Source organism: Onychomys torridus, chromosome 22 (assembly GCF_903995425.1).
Source record: "Onychomys torridus chromosome 22, mOncTor1.1, whole genome shotgun sequence".
Classification (NCBI taxonomy): domain Eukaryota; kingdom Metazoa; phylum Chordata; class Mammalia; order Rodentia; family Cricetidae; genus Onychomys; species Onychomys torridus.
In genome coordinates this window covers 28,792,355-28,807,254 of record NC_050464.1, presented here as the reverse complement: position 1 = coordinate 28,807,254, position 14,900 = coordinate 28,792,355, and the positions used below count along the sequence as shown (strand labels likewise).

The window sequence follows — 14,900 nt, the reverse complement described above, 5'->3', positions numbered from 1 at the left end:
GCTTGCAACTGGTGGTTCGGAGATTGGATGAGGGGTGCACAGAGCTGTGCACTGTTGGGGTTACACATTCGTGGGGACTTTCGTAACTCTAGGTACTCAGGGAAAGTGGTAAGATACAGAAACACCTGCCTCCATTCTTACCGCCAATGATGGAGCAGAGTCTCAGCTGCACACCCGACAGCCAGGGACTCATTCCTTAATCCCTGATGGGCAGCTGTATTTGCGGCCTCCGCCACTGAGTGATGCTGAAAACACCAGTCGCCTTCAGTCCGTCGGAGCTCTCAGTCTGGTGGAAGGGACAGACCAGCAGAATAGGCAGGGAAAACAGTAGGAGGGTGGCTTTCAGGAGAGTGAGAGGCCCAGGACCACGCACGACCCGCCTCCCACCCACACAGAGGCGCAAGGCCAATCCCTTCTCTTTGTTGGAAGTGGGCGTGTCAGAAGCTGGACCCAGGGACCGGAACTAAAGGCAACATGGACTCAAACTACACCCGGACGGACGGACTTTCAGAATGGACCCATCCCGGAAGTGAGCCGGAAAAATCCAACCGGACGCTGTTTTCTCACGCAGAGGCATGCTGGAGGCTGGTGGTTGACGTGGGAACCGGGCGCCCTCGAGTCGCATCTCGGGGCAGCCGGGCAGCTCTTTTGCAGTTGAGGAAAGCTGAGCAGTTCCCCCGCGGCGCAGAGTCCAGTGCGCAGGCGTGTGGGCGGGGACCGGGGGCTTAAAGGGACTGCGGTGCGGAATCGGAGGAGCTGGGGTAGCCAAGAGCGAGGCTCTCGGGCGGGAATGGGTACTAGGTGCCCCGTGGACCAGGCCCCATTGGCACTGAGTTTGGATCTTCTCTGCGGACGTGCCCAAGAGCTGCTGCAGGTTAAACGCGTCTCTTCCGGTCTCTAGCCTGCTTTGCTATGGCTCACGTTGGCTCTCGCAAGCGCTCGCGGAGCCGCAGTCGGTCCCGGGGTCGGCGGGGCTCAGAGAAGCGAAGTAAGAGGAGTAATAAGGAGGCCTCGAGGAACTGCTCGGCCTCCAAATCCCAAGGTCACAAGGCCAGCAGCACCTCCGGTGCTGAGGGTGAGGACCATGGGGACGGGGCGTCTGCACGGCGGGAGGCTTGCATCTGTCGGGCCCGCCCCCAGGGAGCGAGGGATTCGGGGTAGAGCCTGGACCGAGTCCCTCGGATGGGGCAGAGGCTCGGTTGAGTGGAGGGTGTGCTTTAATCATGCTTTAATGCGCTGGGCCTTTGAGGTCGGGCCTGGGGTGGCCAGGCACGGTGACTTCTAGAAACGCAAAGAAGGTTCCGAATGTGCTCTTGGAGAGCCGGCTGGGAGGGAGGGTCCTCCCAAGTCGAGGCCTGAGCCTGCCCCAGGCCAGAGCAGGGGACAGAGGCCTTACCTTCTCCCTGCATCACAGAGAGAAGCAAGCACAAGGCCCGGAGGACAGCGAGATCCAGCTCTTCCTCCTCCTCTTCCAGTTCTTCCAGCTCTGCATCATCCTCATCCTCCAGTGATGGCCGGAAGAAGCGGGGGAAGCCCAAGGACAGGAAGAGGAAGAAGAAGAAGAAACGGAAGAAGAAGCTGAAGAGGAAGGACAGGGAGAAGGCAGTGGCGGTGCACCCGGCGGAAGCTCTGCCCGGCCCCTCACTGGATCAGTGGCACAGATCAGCTGGGGAGGACAACGATGGCCCAGGTACCGTGTGGGCCAGCCTGCGGTGGGGAGAGGGTGCTCTCCCCAGGTCTGATACCCTCTCCACATTCCCTTCCAGTCCTGACTGATGAGCAGAAGTCTCGTATCCAGGCCATGAAGCCCATGACAAAGGAGGAGTGGGATGCTCGGCAGAGTGTCATTCGCAAGGTGGTGGACCCAGAGACAGGACGCACAAGGTGTGGAGCAGCAGGCACAGCCGGCTAGTCCTGCCCTCAGCACAGTCGGGAGGTGGGGAACTGCAGCCACTTCTGTTAGACGGGATGGGGAAATGGTCACTTGTGGTGTGACATCCCAGCAGTTATCCCCTTTGAGTAGTGGCGGGACCGGAAGGGCCTTGCGGCTAGAACCTCTCTGGACTGTCTCCATTCTGTCCCGAGTGGGGATTGGGAGCAGGCTCCCTCTGCTTGGCTGGGCTTGGCCTGGGGTCCCTTTCCTTGGGTGGTTTTGGTTCTGTTGTGTGGCATGAGAGCCCCAGACTCTTTCTTGCTGAGCTGATGCCCTCTGACCCCTAGGCTTATCAAGGGAGATGGTGAGGTTTTAGAGGAAATCGTAACCAAAGAACGACACAGAGAGATCAACAAGGTTGGTGTCACCTCTCTGCCCATGCTGTGCCCATACTGTGTCTACACTTAGTATCTCATGCTTCTGTCCTGTTTTCTTCCTCAGCAAGCCACCCGAGGGGACGGCCTAGCCTTCCAGATGCGAGCAGGCCTGCTTCCCTGAGGGCCCTGGTCTCCCAGGTCTGTGAACTGCTGTTGGTGGCTTGGAGACAGATGGGTCCAGTTGCCTTTTCTTCTGTGGGTGGCCTCTGGCCCAGGCCAGTGTCCTCTTGGGTGCAGTGGGTGGCCTCCTAAGCACCAGACTGGGAGAGTGTAGTGTTGATATTAAATGATCTTGGTCAGAGTGCCTGTCTTGTGTTCTATGCTGAGGGTTAGAACTGTTACCATATGACTTGTGGAGAGATGTGCTCATTGGGGAAAGCAGGCATGTCCTCTGGTGGTAGTGAGCGAAAACTACCCAGCTGACTCAACCAGGACCGGACCTGACCCCACCCTGTCTGAGTCAAACTGCCTTGGGCCTGAGGTTCAGCTCTCAGGCCATTACCTGTGTCCTGTTGCACAGGAGCCTGGCCAGGCAGGAGGCCCAGCTCTGGTTTGTTGGCTGTGTCCCTCAGGGACAGCAAACCGCCCTCACCAGGTCTGTGCATGAGAAGGGCAGTCAGTGTGTGCTAACAGCACAGTGGTTGTCTGGCCTTACCCACATAGCATGCCTACGGTGCCGCCACAGTAATGAGACCAGAAGGAAGCCTCCTGCTTCTTTAATTGGTGTGACAGACTGTGACATGGTATACAGAGAGCACACTCAGGCCAGACAATGCAGGGACAGCGTGGGGGTGGGGTCAAGACACGGTTCACACATTGTCCAGAGAAACAGATAGTACAAGGACACACGGGAGGGGGCTGAGATGTGAAGGTGTAACAGGGCAGGGTGGTGGGCAGCTCACACAGAACCAGAAGGGGATGGGGGGTTCTTTGCTGAATCCTTCTTTAGAAATCGAGGAGAAGGCAGGTGGTTGGTGCTGGGTGGCATTGAGGCTCAGTCCTGGGGACTGTGGATGGGGAGGGAGTGACTAAGGCTTCTATTCTGACAGGCCTGGGGTGGGTGGCAGCCAACAAGGTCTGCCTCACCCTTTGGTTACAAATGGCCAGGCCTGAGCCCTGCAGCTCAGCACCTGACACTGTAAACATTTTTTGGTATTTTTAAGGGACTTTGACCTTCCTCTCTTAGTTTCTGTAAAAGTGGGGCTTCCTCAAGAGAATGAGCCAAAGGAAATCTTACGGGAAGCAGAAAGCAGACTTGAGCGAGTTTTTGGGGGAAGGCTGCCCGTCTCGCCATCTATGGCTGAGGGCCCTGGGAGAGCCCCAGGGAACTATTGCTGTTGTCCTTGGCATGGCTGGCGGCTGGGCAGGCGGGGGCATTCAGAGCCACAGGGGGCTGCCCAGGGGGAGAGACCAAGCCCGCTGACCCCAGGGCCTCCCTGGCCTTTATTGCAGGTGGCCTGAGGCTTCCAGGTGCTTCTCCCAATGGCTGAGGCAAGACAGGGTGGGCTGAGGGAGGAGGCACTGGCCACTGGGACCCCAGGTGGGGCAGTGATTGTCGGCCGGCAGCTTCCTTCAGGGGTGGGGCAGATAGTGCACTTCCACTGTGACAGTTGCATGGAATCCTGGTCCATAAAGTAATCACTGCTTTATACACAACACGGGAAACAACAGAGCTACATCTTAGGGGAGGCCATGAAGGTCTCACCTCTCCAGACTTTTTTCTCTGCATAAAATAAATAACTTTCTTCCTGTTGAGACCCACCATGGCAGGGCATCCCATGCCCTGTGGCGGACGTGTCTACACCTCAAAGTCATGTCTCCTGTATACCTGCTCAGCCTAGCCACATGGCCCCGAGTCTGAGTCCAGCTTGGCAGCTCCTCAGGCACAGAGCCCCGTCGCTGGACAGCTGGCCTGAGCTCAGGTGGGCTCAGCCAGTGCAGGGAAGGTGCAGACTTGTGCTCAGTGCTGCAAGAAAGGCAGGCTCAGACCCAGCGTGTGGGACACCTGCCCTTGTTTGGGGAGAAATAAAATGGCTGATCTGCCCTTACGCTGTCGAAGCAAGCGGTGGCTTCTTGGAGTAGACATTAAACGGAATGGCATTAAGAAATCCTAAGAGCTCCACCCGCCCTAGAGTAGGAAGTTGGTGGAATTGTGGGTCAGGTGAGGCGAGAAGCCCACACCTTGCCGAGTGGACCAGGTGCAGGGCCCACAGGCCAGACTGAGTGGGACCCTGTCACAGTGCTGGGTGTTCCTAATGTAGCAGGCTGCACTGACATTGAGTTAAGAAAAGGAAGCAGCCGAGGATTGCCTGTTAAAAAAACCTTATAGAAACCAGATGGAGAAGTAGAAAGGCGTAGAAACGTGGTGGGCAGGCAGCAGCCATGGCGTGGGGCCCCAGCCCATGGCAGGCCAGGAGGTGGAGGTGGAGGCCAGCCTTCTGCAGGCCCAGCTGCCCAAGGTGGGTTACCAGGAGCCGGCTACGCACTTTGCTCGCCTTGCACCTGTGCTGTGCTCAGGGCCCAGAGTGACACCAGTCCTGTGACCGCACTGAGCTCTGGGTGGGGCAGGTGGACGGGTGGGCAGCAGTTTGGGACTGCTGTTGGGCTGCCTCGGAGCGGGCAGGCCAGGCAGGTGGCAGAAATTAAGATATAGCCTTTCTCTCCTGCTTGCGTGAAGATTTGCCACACTGGAATATTCTGTGTGGTGACAGGCCCTGGATCAGCAGATACTGGGTTTCATGCATGTCAACATGTCTGGAGCCAGAAGAGAGATGGTAACGGGTCTCCACTCTCAAAAACCAGTGCAAACCAGTGAGGTTGGACAGTTGAGAACCGGAGTCAACAAGAAAGCAGGCTGGACCCCCGCTGGAGCTGCTACCAAATGGGAAGGGGTGCCAGTGGACAAAGAGGTGGCAGGGTGGGCTTAGACCCACGCCTGGCACCAGGAGGCTGAGAGATCAACACAGGGCAAGATGTCCAGGAATGCCTCTCGGGCTGGACTGGGTGGCCCATCCTGGTTCCTCTTCTATCATGGGCTGGACATCCTGCCAGCACCCATGACCAGCTGGGTTCCTCAGAGCCTAGGGCTTGAGGCAAGGCTGGGACGACTGTGTTGGCATGGCCATGTCTTCCAAGGGGCCCTGGGACAAGCTCTCAGGCCATGTCTGTGCTTGTCCCCAGCCACCTACGTGTGCCCAGGCCAGGCCTCCCAGTGGGGCCGGTGCCCTGGCCTAGCACCATGGAGACCACAGCGCCTCCTAGCGGTGTCCTACTTGGGTCCTGTGGCTGCCCCTGGTTCCAGCCGGCCTGTCACAGCACGGCCCCAGCAGCTGGCTGCCACACTCATGCTGCGCTGGCCCCGCTGCTCACTGTCCATCTGGTTCTGTGTCCGATCGTGCCGATGGCTGGGCCCGCTGGGCTGGGCTGAGATGGTGCGGAGCAGGTGGTTCCGGGAGCGCAGGAAGTCACCCTGGCCAGGCAGGCCAAAGCTGCCCTTGCGCAAGGCCATTCGCGTGGCCGTGTTTCGGGCTGGACGCGCCCGATGGTTGTACTTGAGCTGGGCCAGGTGGGCTGCATAGCCATCCGTGATGAACTGTAGAGGAGCGGTGGAGTGGGTTGTTAAGCAGCCTGGGGCTCCCTACACTGCCAGTGTGTGCCCTTCAGTGTGCCCCACTCACCTGGCACTGCTGCTGCAGCTTCTTGGTGGGCCGGCCCACAATGTAGATGTGCATGGGAGACAGGCTGATGGAGTTATAGACTGCCACATCCTTTGTGGAGCCGTAGGCCGCATGCGCACGCAGGTGCAACTGTGGATGAGATGACCGTGGGCATAGGCCGGCCCTTCCAGCCCTCCCCTCCTTCACCCAGGCCTCCCGGGCCCCACCTCAGAGATGAGCAGCTTCAGGAAGTTGGCCTTGTGCCGCAGCGGGTCATGCACCAGGCCATCGCAGAAGGATACCACGCCGTGAGGGAAGTTGTGCTGAGCCAGCCACGCCACCACCCGCTGCTTCTGCATGTCGGGCCGGCCAGTCACGTAGATGATGAGGTAGCCCAGGTCCTGCCAGTGTCTGCGGAGGCAAGGGGTGGACATAGTGTCCCGCGGCTGCTCGCCTCCCTCTCTCCTGCCCAGCTAGAGCTAATCTGGACCACTGGAAAGCACATCTTCAGCTGGGCCCTGTGGTGCCCACCTGCCCCGATGGTAATCCCAAAGATTCATGAGGCTGAGGCAGGAGGATGGCAAACTCAAGGCAGCCTGGGCAGTGTAGTGAGACCCTGTCTCAAAAAGTGCACAGAGGGTGGGAGTGTAGCTGGCGGTAGTGCTTACACTTGTCCTGTAGGAGTGGAGCCTGTGCTTAGCGACCCAGAGAAAGAAGAAAACCGAGCTTGGCCAGGGCTCGGGCAGTGGTAATGAGGGACAGGTGTCCTAGGAACTCCCAAAGGAGGCACCCTTGAACTGGACTGGCGTCGGGTGTGAGAACACACCAGACCATGGCGGCTCCGGCTCAGGTCCTCAAGGCTGTGCTGTGTGCAATTTCTCCCCGACGTGGCCTGCAGCCCACCCACCTTCTGAGTCACAACCAGGCCCCTAAGGGCCACTCACCGCACCACGTCCACAGCCCCGGCGCGCACCTTGGGGTCACTGCCCATGATGGACACACTGGCAGCAAAGGAGCCATCAATACTGAAGACCACAAACTCTGTGCCCTTGGGGAGCACGGTGATGTAGCTGTCGGCAAATGTGTGGTCTCCCCTGGTCGTCAGGGATAGCTCATCAGAACCAGGCAGAGTCCCCCCCCCCCCCACCCCTTCGCTCCCACACCCAGGAGGCTGACCTTGCTCTGCCTGCCCCACCAGAGGCACATACCTGACCACCATCTTGATGGGATAGACGCCCACCCCCAGGCGGTGTGTCTCTGGAATGGTGTAGGAGACACGCCCACTGCTGTTGGTCACCAGAGTGTCCAGGTACAGCCACTCACCTGAGGGCGGCTGCATCATGATGTGCACATCCACCTGAAACCCGGGGAAGCTGGTTACAAGTTGGCCATGGCCTGGCCTCAGCCCCTGCATCCTGGCCAGGAGAATGGAGGTACTACTCAGGCACCAGGCCCTCACCTTCTCCCCAGTCAGGGTGACCATGTCCAAGGGCCCGTACATGAACCGGCCTGTCACAATCTGTGGGCCATCCTCATTGGCAACTGCATCATTGATCCGGTGGTTGGCTGTCACGTTCTGGGGGGGGGACAAGGTGAGGTGAGGAGGGGGAACGGAGAGTGGCTGGGGTCTTCTGGGCTTAGCTAACACCTGTGTGAGTGGGTCTGAGAGCTGAGCTTGGGCTCTGAGCTAGGCAGCCCATGCTGTGGTCCAGCCAATGACCTAGCCAGGCCAGGAGGAGGGGGAGCCGACCTTGCTCTACTTCCCCCCTCCCCAGCTCCTACCTCACTCCTCATTCATCAGATGGGATGGCCCAGAGCAAGGCGAGGTAGCTTCTGATTGCATAGGACTAAACAGGAAGACGAGAGTGGGGCCCAGGCACCCGGAAGACCCTCACCCGCAGCTTCACGTGGGTCCTCTTGCGCTGCCACTTCTCTCTGGGCTGTGACGGTGTGAATACCGACACCTCCTTGCCATCCAGCTCCAGGATGCTGGAGCTGTCATGCCGCATGACCTGGGGAACAGAGGTAGGCTGTGGGGCAGGCTCAAGCTTGGGTAGCTGCTCTGGAAAAGGCCCAGCATCTCCAGGAGCTGGCAACGGGCATCTGGCAGGGTCTGTAGGGCTCTAATCTTGTCTATGACTCCTAACCCGAGCTGCTTCCCATCTTTGCTGTGAATGTGCATTTGTCCCACTCCAACACTCCGTGGGCGCCAGGCCCCCCAGTGTAAGGCCCAGCCGTGTCTGGGCAGTAGGTACCTGTCTCAGCAGAAAGGAGACTACATCGGTGGACTCCCAGTAGCTGGCGTGGAAGAGGTGGGGCAGGGCCACTGTGGGGAAGGCCGTGAGGGCATCGGGGCAGTACAGGGCATAGTCGATCCGCTTCTGGCCCCACCACTTGGCAGCGACTGCCGGGAGGAAGCCAGGAGGAAGGGTTGTGATTACACCACTGGACTCCGGGACAGAGACCCAGTGGGTCACTGCACTCAGGCCTGTTCATCTCCAACTAGCCCTCCCTCCAGGTGCAGTGAAAGCAGGGTTGTTCCCAGGCTAGTGAAGGCAAGCGGTGTGTGGAGAAAGTGCCCACAGGCAGCCTTGCTGCCCAGAGTACAAAGCCCTGTGGCAGTGCTGAGGGGCACGAGGATTTCTGGAGCAGGATGAGCTGTCCCAAGTGCTGTTGGTGACCGAGAAGAGCCCCCACCATAGACCGTACCCAGGCCCTCTCTCCGCATCCTTACTGCTCCCAGGCTTGGTCATGTGAAAGGAGGCACCGAGAGACCTTGGACTGACAATTCTGCAACCTCGGGGCAAGGCTCACCGTCTTCCCAGTGCAGAACGGGAAGTGTGAGTGGTGAGGCCCAGGGCCTTCCAGAGGGACCCGAGTGTCTTCCCTCAAGGGAGAAATAGCATGGGGCCTGCCGTGCGCGTGGCTGCACAAAGGTGCCCATCTGTGGCACCTGTTTTATGAGGCCTAGCTCTGAGTTCTACCCATGGCCTGAGAGACAAGACCCCCAGGTAGCTCCAGCCCTGCACCCTCCCCCCAAGGCTGTGTTCCCTGTTAGCCTCAGCAGGAGCTGACAGACAGGGCCTAGCGGTGAGCTGGTGAGACATGCTTGGCATCAGTGAGTGATCTTGGGTTAGAGGGGAGAGTGCTATGGTTGGGGTACCTTCTCCGATGTCCAAGTCAGGGAGGCAGGGGAACCTCTCCAGGTTGGGGCTCACCTGCCTTGCCCTGGCACGGGGACCCTGGGTGGTAGGGGATGGGGGGGGCAGGGCGAGCAAGGATAGGCGCCTGACGCTGGGGGTGTGGCTGAGCGACGAGGAACCCTCTGAGAAGCAAGAACAGGGGAATGGTTCAGCCACACACACACACCAGGGGCCCCTACATTGGTAGCAGAGCAGAGAGGGTTTGAGGAGAGAGCCAGGGCCCACCATGGGAAGACCCTTAAGAAAGCTGGAGCCTCAGAACCCCCCATCAGTCCCAGCCTCTAAAGCCTCATCTTCACCCTCCCAGGGAGGTCACCACAGGCTGGCACTGCTGACCAGCCACTGTGGTGGAAGTAGCCTGGCCCTGCAGGGGCTCAGCACTCACTTCCTGCCAGCGAGACACCGCTACGGCCCTCTCCTCAGGGATGGCACTCACTCTGGGCAATGCTGGGTGCTGTGTAGTTCTCAGCCATGCCCGACACCTGACTGGCAATGCTGATCTCGCTGGCTCTGCGGAAACCACGGCTGGTAGGGGCTGTGCCAGGCGACGAGGGGGCGGCATGCTCTTGGAAGACTGTGTTGTGGGTCTGGAGTGCATCCGCTGTGGGGGCCGGGACAAAGGTCCAGGTAAGAGAAGCTCTGCCTGCCCCTAGGTCTCCCAGCGATGGGAGAGGCCAGCTTGCCAGTCCGGCGCGCACCAGGGTGCAGCTGGTTTAGGGCCTTGAGAGCCAAGGGTCTGAGCTGAGGCAAGGAGGGGATGGGCTGGGTAGAGAAGGGGGGACAGATGGACACAGACATAGGGTAGGGAGGCAGGCATGGGTTCTTGCCCTCCTTGGCCACTTCCTCCCCATATCTGGCTCTACAGTTGCCCTCTTGGGCCAGCCTGGACTAGCCCACAGGTTATTAGCATTACTTTGGGCAGGGGCCTTGGACAACTTCCCAGGGATGCTGTATGTAGGCTGAGGACTGAGAAGGTGGCAGACCCCAGAGAGGCCCTCACACATAGGCTAGGGCCCAGGTTGCAGGCAGGACAGAACAGGGCTCAGCCGGAAATAGCAGTCTGGATGACATGTCAGAAGGGCCTGTCCATCTCTGGGAAGTTGTGACCACTTGCATTAGGGTAGCCTCAGCTTTTGGCTCACTGTGTACAGAAAAGGCACCAAGACTAACTTCCCATGGCCATGCCCTTGCTATCAAGGTCACACTGACTCTGAGTGGCCAGAGAGGGCATGAGGGGTGGAGGACCCAAGGACAGCAGCCAAGCAGACAGCAGTCACCAGGAGTGGGGGTACACACACTCAGCACAGCCCGGGCTCTGGCGGGGCCCATCCTGCCAGGTGAGCGCGGGAACGGGGACACTGGTCTCCAGGAAGCTGTCCCCGTGGGGGAGAGGGGCCAGGGGGCCGCCCTCCAAGACCAACTCTGGGTTTCTCTGCACGGTCTCGACTGGAGGCAGACGGGAAGAGAGCAGAGAGGACAAGAACAGACACTCAAGTGGGCCATCTGCACATGTGCTGCCACAAACAGGGCTCCTCAAGGACCAGGACATGATGACAACAAGAGGCCATGATGCACAAGCAAGGGGGTGGGCCGTTCCCTCCCAGCCATCTCTGGGCCAGCTGCCTACCACAACGGGGCCCAGTCTACAACGCCTCAAGCTTGCAGAAGGCCTGTAACTCCCTCCCCGTTGGGTTGGAGGCCCTAGGCTGTTGCTGAGAACCCCTTGGCAGGATTTGATGGGCACAGATCCCTCTTGCCCCACAGGGCCCAGGGAGCCTGGTTACATCTGCACCTCCTCAAGTGTTTACTTGGAAGAGACATCCCCTGGGGACAGGCGTCTGGTGCTGCTCCCCTTTGGGAAGACCCGCAGTGGGTTGGGGGTTATACCACAGCAGTTAAAGTTTTCCCCACGGTCCTGGGGAGCCTCACCCAGCAGTGTGGAGCAGCCATCCCCCAGCGGGTAGCGCTGGTATCGGGGGATGCTGAAGGGTGGCAGGGTGTGGAAGCGCCGCTCCAGCAGCGGTTCTAGGCGGGAGGCTGAAGGGTCCGCAGGGTGGAAGAGGTTGTACACTTGCTGACACGCTGGCCGCAGCTGGAAAACTGGGAGGGAGGGTGCAGAGAAAGGGGACTTTGGGTAGTAGGTGGGGGCCGGGGCCCCAGCTTTGCCATGTGTTTGTTTGTTTCTTTAATCAATTTGGGATCTATGTGGATCATTGTCCCTTTATTAATAAAGATGATAATTTTTTTGAGACAGGGTCTCACTATGTAGCCCCTGCTCATATTGAACTTCAACTCTTCCTGCCTCAGCCTCCCAGAGGCTGGGATTGCAAGTATGTGCCATCATGCCCAGTTCCAATTTCCAGAAAAATGATAGTGGCACCGGTAAGAACCACAGTTTGGCACCGAGAGGACGTGTTAAGCAGCAGAGTGGAGGGCTCCTTCCAACCCAGGATCCCCCACAAGGCTCCATGTGCATCTTCAGCTGGGTGTCATAGGCACCCAGGCTGAAGTCACCCCCCACCCTCCCAGTGCATGCCCATTCCTAGGCTGCAACCTGGCACTGTGAGGAAGGCTTGAGTGTCAAGCAGGTGCCTTCCCTGGGAATCAGGCACCTCCCTTCTAATCCACACCCACAGGAGCATACATTAAGCTTTCTGAACTTGGTCTTTTCACACTGGCATGTGTAAAAGTTTCTCCTTATCCTTCCTCAGGGTGGCAGGGGATCCCACAGAATGGTCTTTGCATGTGTGTGAGAATCTGTGAGACTTCTCTGAACGAGGAGGGTAGCCCTATCCTGCAGGGGACAGCTGCCCCCGGGGAGTATGCTCAGTTGTGGGGTCCCCTTAAGGCCGAGGCTTTCCCTCACCAACAGGGCTGCTTTTGCACCTTGCAGAAGGGAAGGAACAGGGGCATTGGTAGGGCCCTGAGTCTAAGGCCTTCATTTTAATCTAGCCCCATAGTCCACCAGCTCTTTGCTTGTCTAAGCTCCTCTGAAGCGGTTTCTCCTCTGCCAGTGGGGATATAGCAGTTACTGTGGGGAATCACGTGCATCTCTGGGGCTCTGCTGGCTAATCCTGGCAAGGGTCAGGGATTTCTGGGATGGTAGGATAGCACCCTCTGCCCATCTCTATAGACTGTGAGGCCCTATGGCTTCATCTGTCCCTGTGGGTGGACCCTACACCAGAGACTGGATCTGTTTGATCTGACATCCCCAACCCTGCAGTGCATCCCCTCTGCTTCAGGGGACCTTAGAGAGGTATGAAGTGGTAGGTTCAGGGGATGGGCAGGTGACTGAGCTGCTGGAGAGGTCCTTGATGGGCAGAGATATCGAAAGGGCTGGCATGTGACCATGGCCTTCGACTGACCCATGGAGGCCTCTGTCTAGTTCATGTAGCCTGTCCTATCCCTGTATGCCTCTCACCATCCAGGGAGGGGATGACTGTCTTCCTCAAGGCTAGGACTAGCCCCAGTGGGCACCCAAAGAGGAAGAGGTCGGCGATTTCGAAGTCAAACTTGTCCAGGGCTCCGGCACCGTCCAGCATTGTGGAGCTGCTCGAGCGGCGGGAGCTGGTCTCGTTCCTCAGCACGCTGGCATGGAGGCTGCAGTGGGGGATGTGCAGGTCACCCAGGATCAGCTTCACAAGGGTTAGGCTGGTGGTCCCATGGACCCTTAGGGACTGAGCCCTGGGCTGTCATGAGTGCAGGACTACCTGCTGGGGCACTTCTAGTGACGGTGGTTCAGAACCTCTCTGGGAAAGCCTTCTGCCTTTGAGATGCCCCTGACGGGATCATGCTGCCCGACTCTACCTCACTCCCATCCTCAGGACAAGGTGTTTGCAGTGGCTGAGGATGGTCCTTGTTGTATACAGGACCACGGCACTGGTAAGCTGGGAAGTGATCCAAACAGGAACTCCCATATACCCCACACATGCAATTGGCCTGTGGACTGGTGGAGGAGCACCCTGGTTTCTCCATGCCGGGCCTTCCTCCTCTTAAGTAGTACCCCAAACCGTACCTGGACAGGAAGGCCTGGTGCTGCTGGATGGTGTCCAGCTCATAGGTGGACGAATCGCTCCTTTTGCGGGGCAGCTGCCTTCTGGGGTCCTCGGTGCCATTGCTGCGGGGGATGTCAATGTTGCTGCGGCTCAGGTGCCGACTACTCTCCAGGCTGGAGCCTCCGCCACTGCCACTGCCACCGCCACCACCACCGGAGCAGTGTGCTGCATTCACCAGGATGCCCGGGGACAGCAGGTCAGCGTCCTGGAATGGCCATGGAGGCTCACTGCCAGGTGGTCCCCAGCCTAGACCCTTCTTTCTTCAGTGTTCTGTGAGCCCCTCCCTCCTGACTCCAGGCCCTGCTGGCCACTGCCCAGCTGCAGGCTTCTCACCCAACCAGAGGGGAAAGTCTTGTCTCCCACTGCCCCTCAGACTACTGGCTAAGTCCTAGCAGCCTTCACTCCAGGACTGGCTTGCACTCAGTGATCTCGCCCAGGTGGTGGCCAGTCTACAGCAGGAAGACATCAGGGTCAGACAAAGAGGAGAGTAGGGTGTGCCCATCTCACTTCCTGGGACCAGGGCTGTCCCATGCAATGTAGACCTGGTGTGTGAAGCCACATGCTCTCCTGGGCTTGAAGACATTGCAACAGTTCTCCAGACCCCAAGCTCTAGCCTGCTACCTGTGCTCACCCACGCCAGCAACCTTTTTTCTTCCCATCTGTCTCCTGGGGGACACTGAGGAACACTTTCAGCTCTTTCGGGCTGCTGGTGACCTGCCTTGGGTATTTCCCTTTACTTAGTCTGAGACCCAGGGCACATGCTCTTCATGTCTCTCCTAACCCTCTCGTCTCCTGCTCTGGAGGGGAACTCTTGCTGGGCCTCATGGGTTTGGACATTGTTGGATGGATAGAATGGATAGAGCATGGATTGTGGTGTCCAAGTCAGTTCCTCGGTGTTCTGGCTGGGCACGCTGCTTGTGGGGCACAACACAGGCCATCTGATGGCTTGGTGGCCTACAGCAGGACAGGCAGCCAGTCTCCATGGTCTAGCAGAGACAGCAGGCCTTAGTGGAGGTTTGGGAACCAAGGACAGCCCACCCTCTGCCCCTGCTCAGGTACCTGCATGCTGACCACACTGCCCCGGCGGCTGCTGTTCTGACTCTCAGACACTGGCTGGCCACTGTAGCATAAGGCATCGAATGCCAGGATGCCCCCAACACAATCTCCAATCAGGCAGACCTGGAGGCAAAATAGCAGAGGCCCAAGTCTTCACTTTGCTTGCTGGGCTTCTAATTGGGAAAAACATCCCCTACTCCCTGCATCCTGGTCCTCTGGCTAGCCCACCCCAGAAGGTCTTTCCCTACCCCTGCCACCACTCACCTGTCCACTGAAGGTCACACCTTCCTGGGACTTGATGAAGTCTCCATAGGCCAGGTTGGCCCTCTGAATCACTGTAGCAACTGCCTCCTGGTACTGGGGTGAAGAGGTGGCCAGCAGGGGCAGGGCAGCCAGGGGGATGTGGTCCTGGCTGCTAGACAGACAACCCTCATCGTGGCCGTAGGGGCTGAGGCTGGGGGGAGGGGCTGGGTCAGCAGAGGGCAGGTAAACTCAGATCGACCCAAAGGCCCTTCCCTGATCTGGAAAGTAGATCAAAGAGGGCTTACTGCCCCCAAAGAACTCATGGAGACTCTCCCAGGGAGGCCTTGAGCAGGCTCTGAGAGCCAGAGCCATTGAGT

At 58.9% G+C, this 14,900-nt stretch overlaps 2 protein-coding genes across 8 annotated transcripts in view; one reads left to right on the top strand and one right to left on the bottom strand.

Annotated features, from left to right (window-relative positions):
- The first annotated feature begins 475 nt into the window (after positions 1–475).
- Arl6ip4 (ADP ribosylation factor like GTPase 6 interacting protein 4) lies at positions 476–2,612 on the top strand. Its single transcript, XM_036172051.1, has 5 exons — positions 476–1,075; positions 1,415–1,690; positions 1,767–1,884; positions 2,221–2,290; positions 2,375–2,612. The coding sequence occupies exons 1-5, from the start codon at positions 913–915 to the stop codon at positions 2,429–2,431; spliced, it is 684 nt and encodes a 227-aa protein (XP_036027944.1). The 5' UTR covers positions 476–912; the 3' UTR covers positions 2,432–2,612.
- Positions 2,613–3,010: 398 nt separating this feature from the next.
- Positions 3,011–14,900, bottom strand: part of Pitpnm2 (phosphatidylinositol transfer protein membrane associated 2) — a 132,127-nt gene continuing 120,237 nt past the window's right edge. For 4 of the 7 annotated variants that reach the window (XM_036171729.1, XM_036171732.1, XM_036171730.1 and 1 more), the window contains 16 exons: positions 14,545–14,734; positions 14,284–14,403; positions 13,185–13,429; positions 12,591–12,769; positions 11,099–11,269; positions 10,466–10,615; positions 9,606–9,770; positions 9,130–9,291; positions 8,222–8,370; positions 7,862–7,978; positions 7,426–7,542; positions 7,175–7,323; positions 6,911–7,060; positions 6,194–6,377; positions 5,988–6,116; positions 3,011–5,902 (listed from right to left, as the gene is read on the bottom strand). In XM_036171729.1, coding sequence (XP_036027622.1) covers positions 5,579–5,902; positions 5,988–6,116; positions 6,194–6,377; positions 6,911–7,060; positions 7,175–7,323; positions 7,426–7,542; positions 7,862–7,978; positions 8,222–8,370; positions 9,130–9,291; positions 9,606–9,770; positions 10,466–10,615; positions 11,099–11,269; positions 12,591–12,769; positions 13,185–13,429; positions 14,284–14,403; positions 14,545–14,734 — 2,701 coding nt within the window. In that variant the 3' untranslated portion in view covers positions 3,011–5,578. The remainder of the gene's footprint in view (positions 5,903–5,987; positions 6,117–6,193; positions 6,378–6,910; positions 7,061–7,174; positions 7,324–7,425; positions 7,543–7,861; positions 7,979–8,221; positions 8,371–9,129; positions 9,292–9,605; positions 9,771–10,465; positions 10,616–11,098; positions 11,270–12,590; positions 12,770–13,184; positions 13,430–14,283; positions 14,404–14,544; positions 14,735–14,900) is intronic. The other 3 variants (XM_036171734.1, XM_036171733.1, XM_036171735.1) reach the window with 3 other exon arrangements.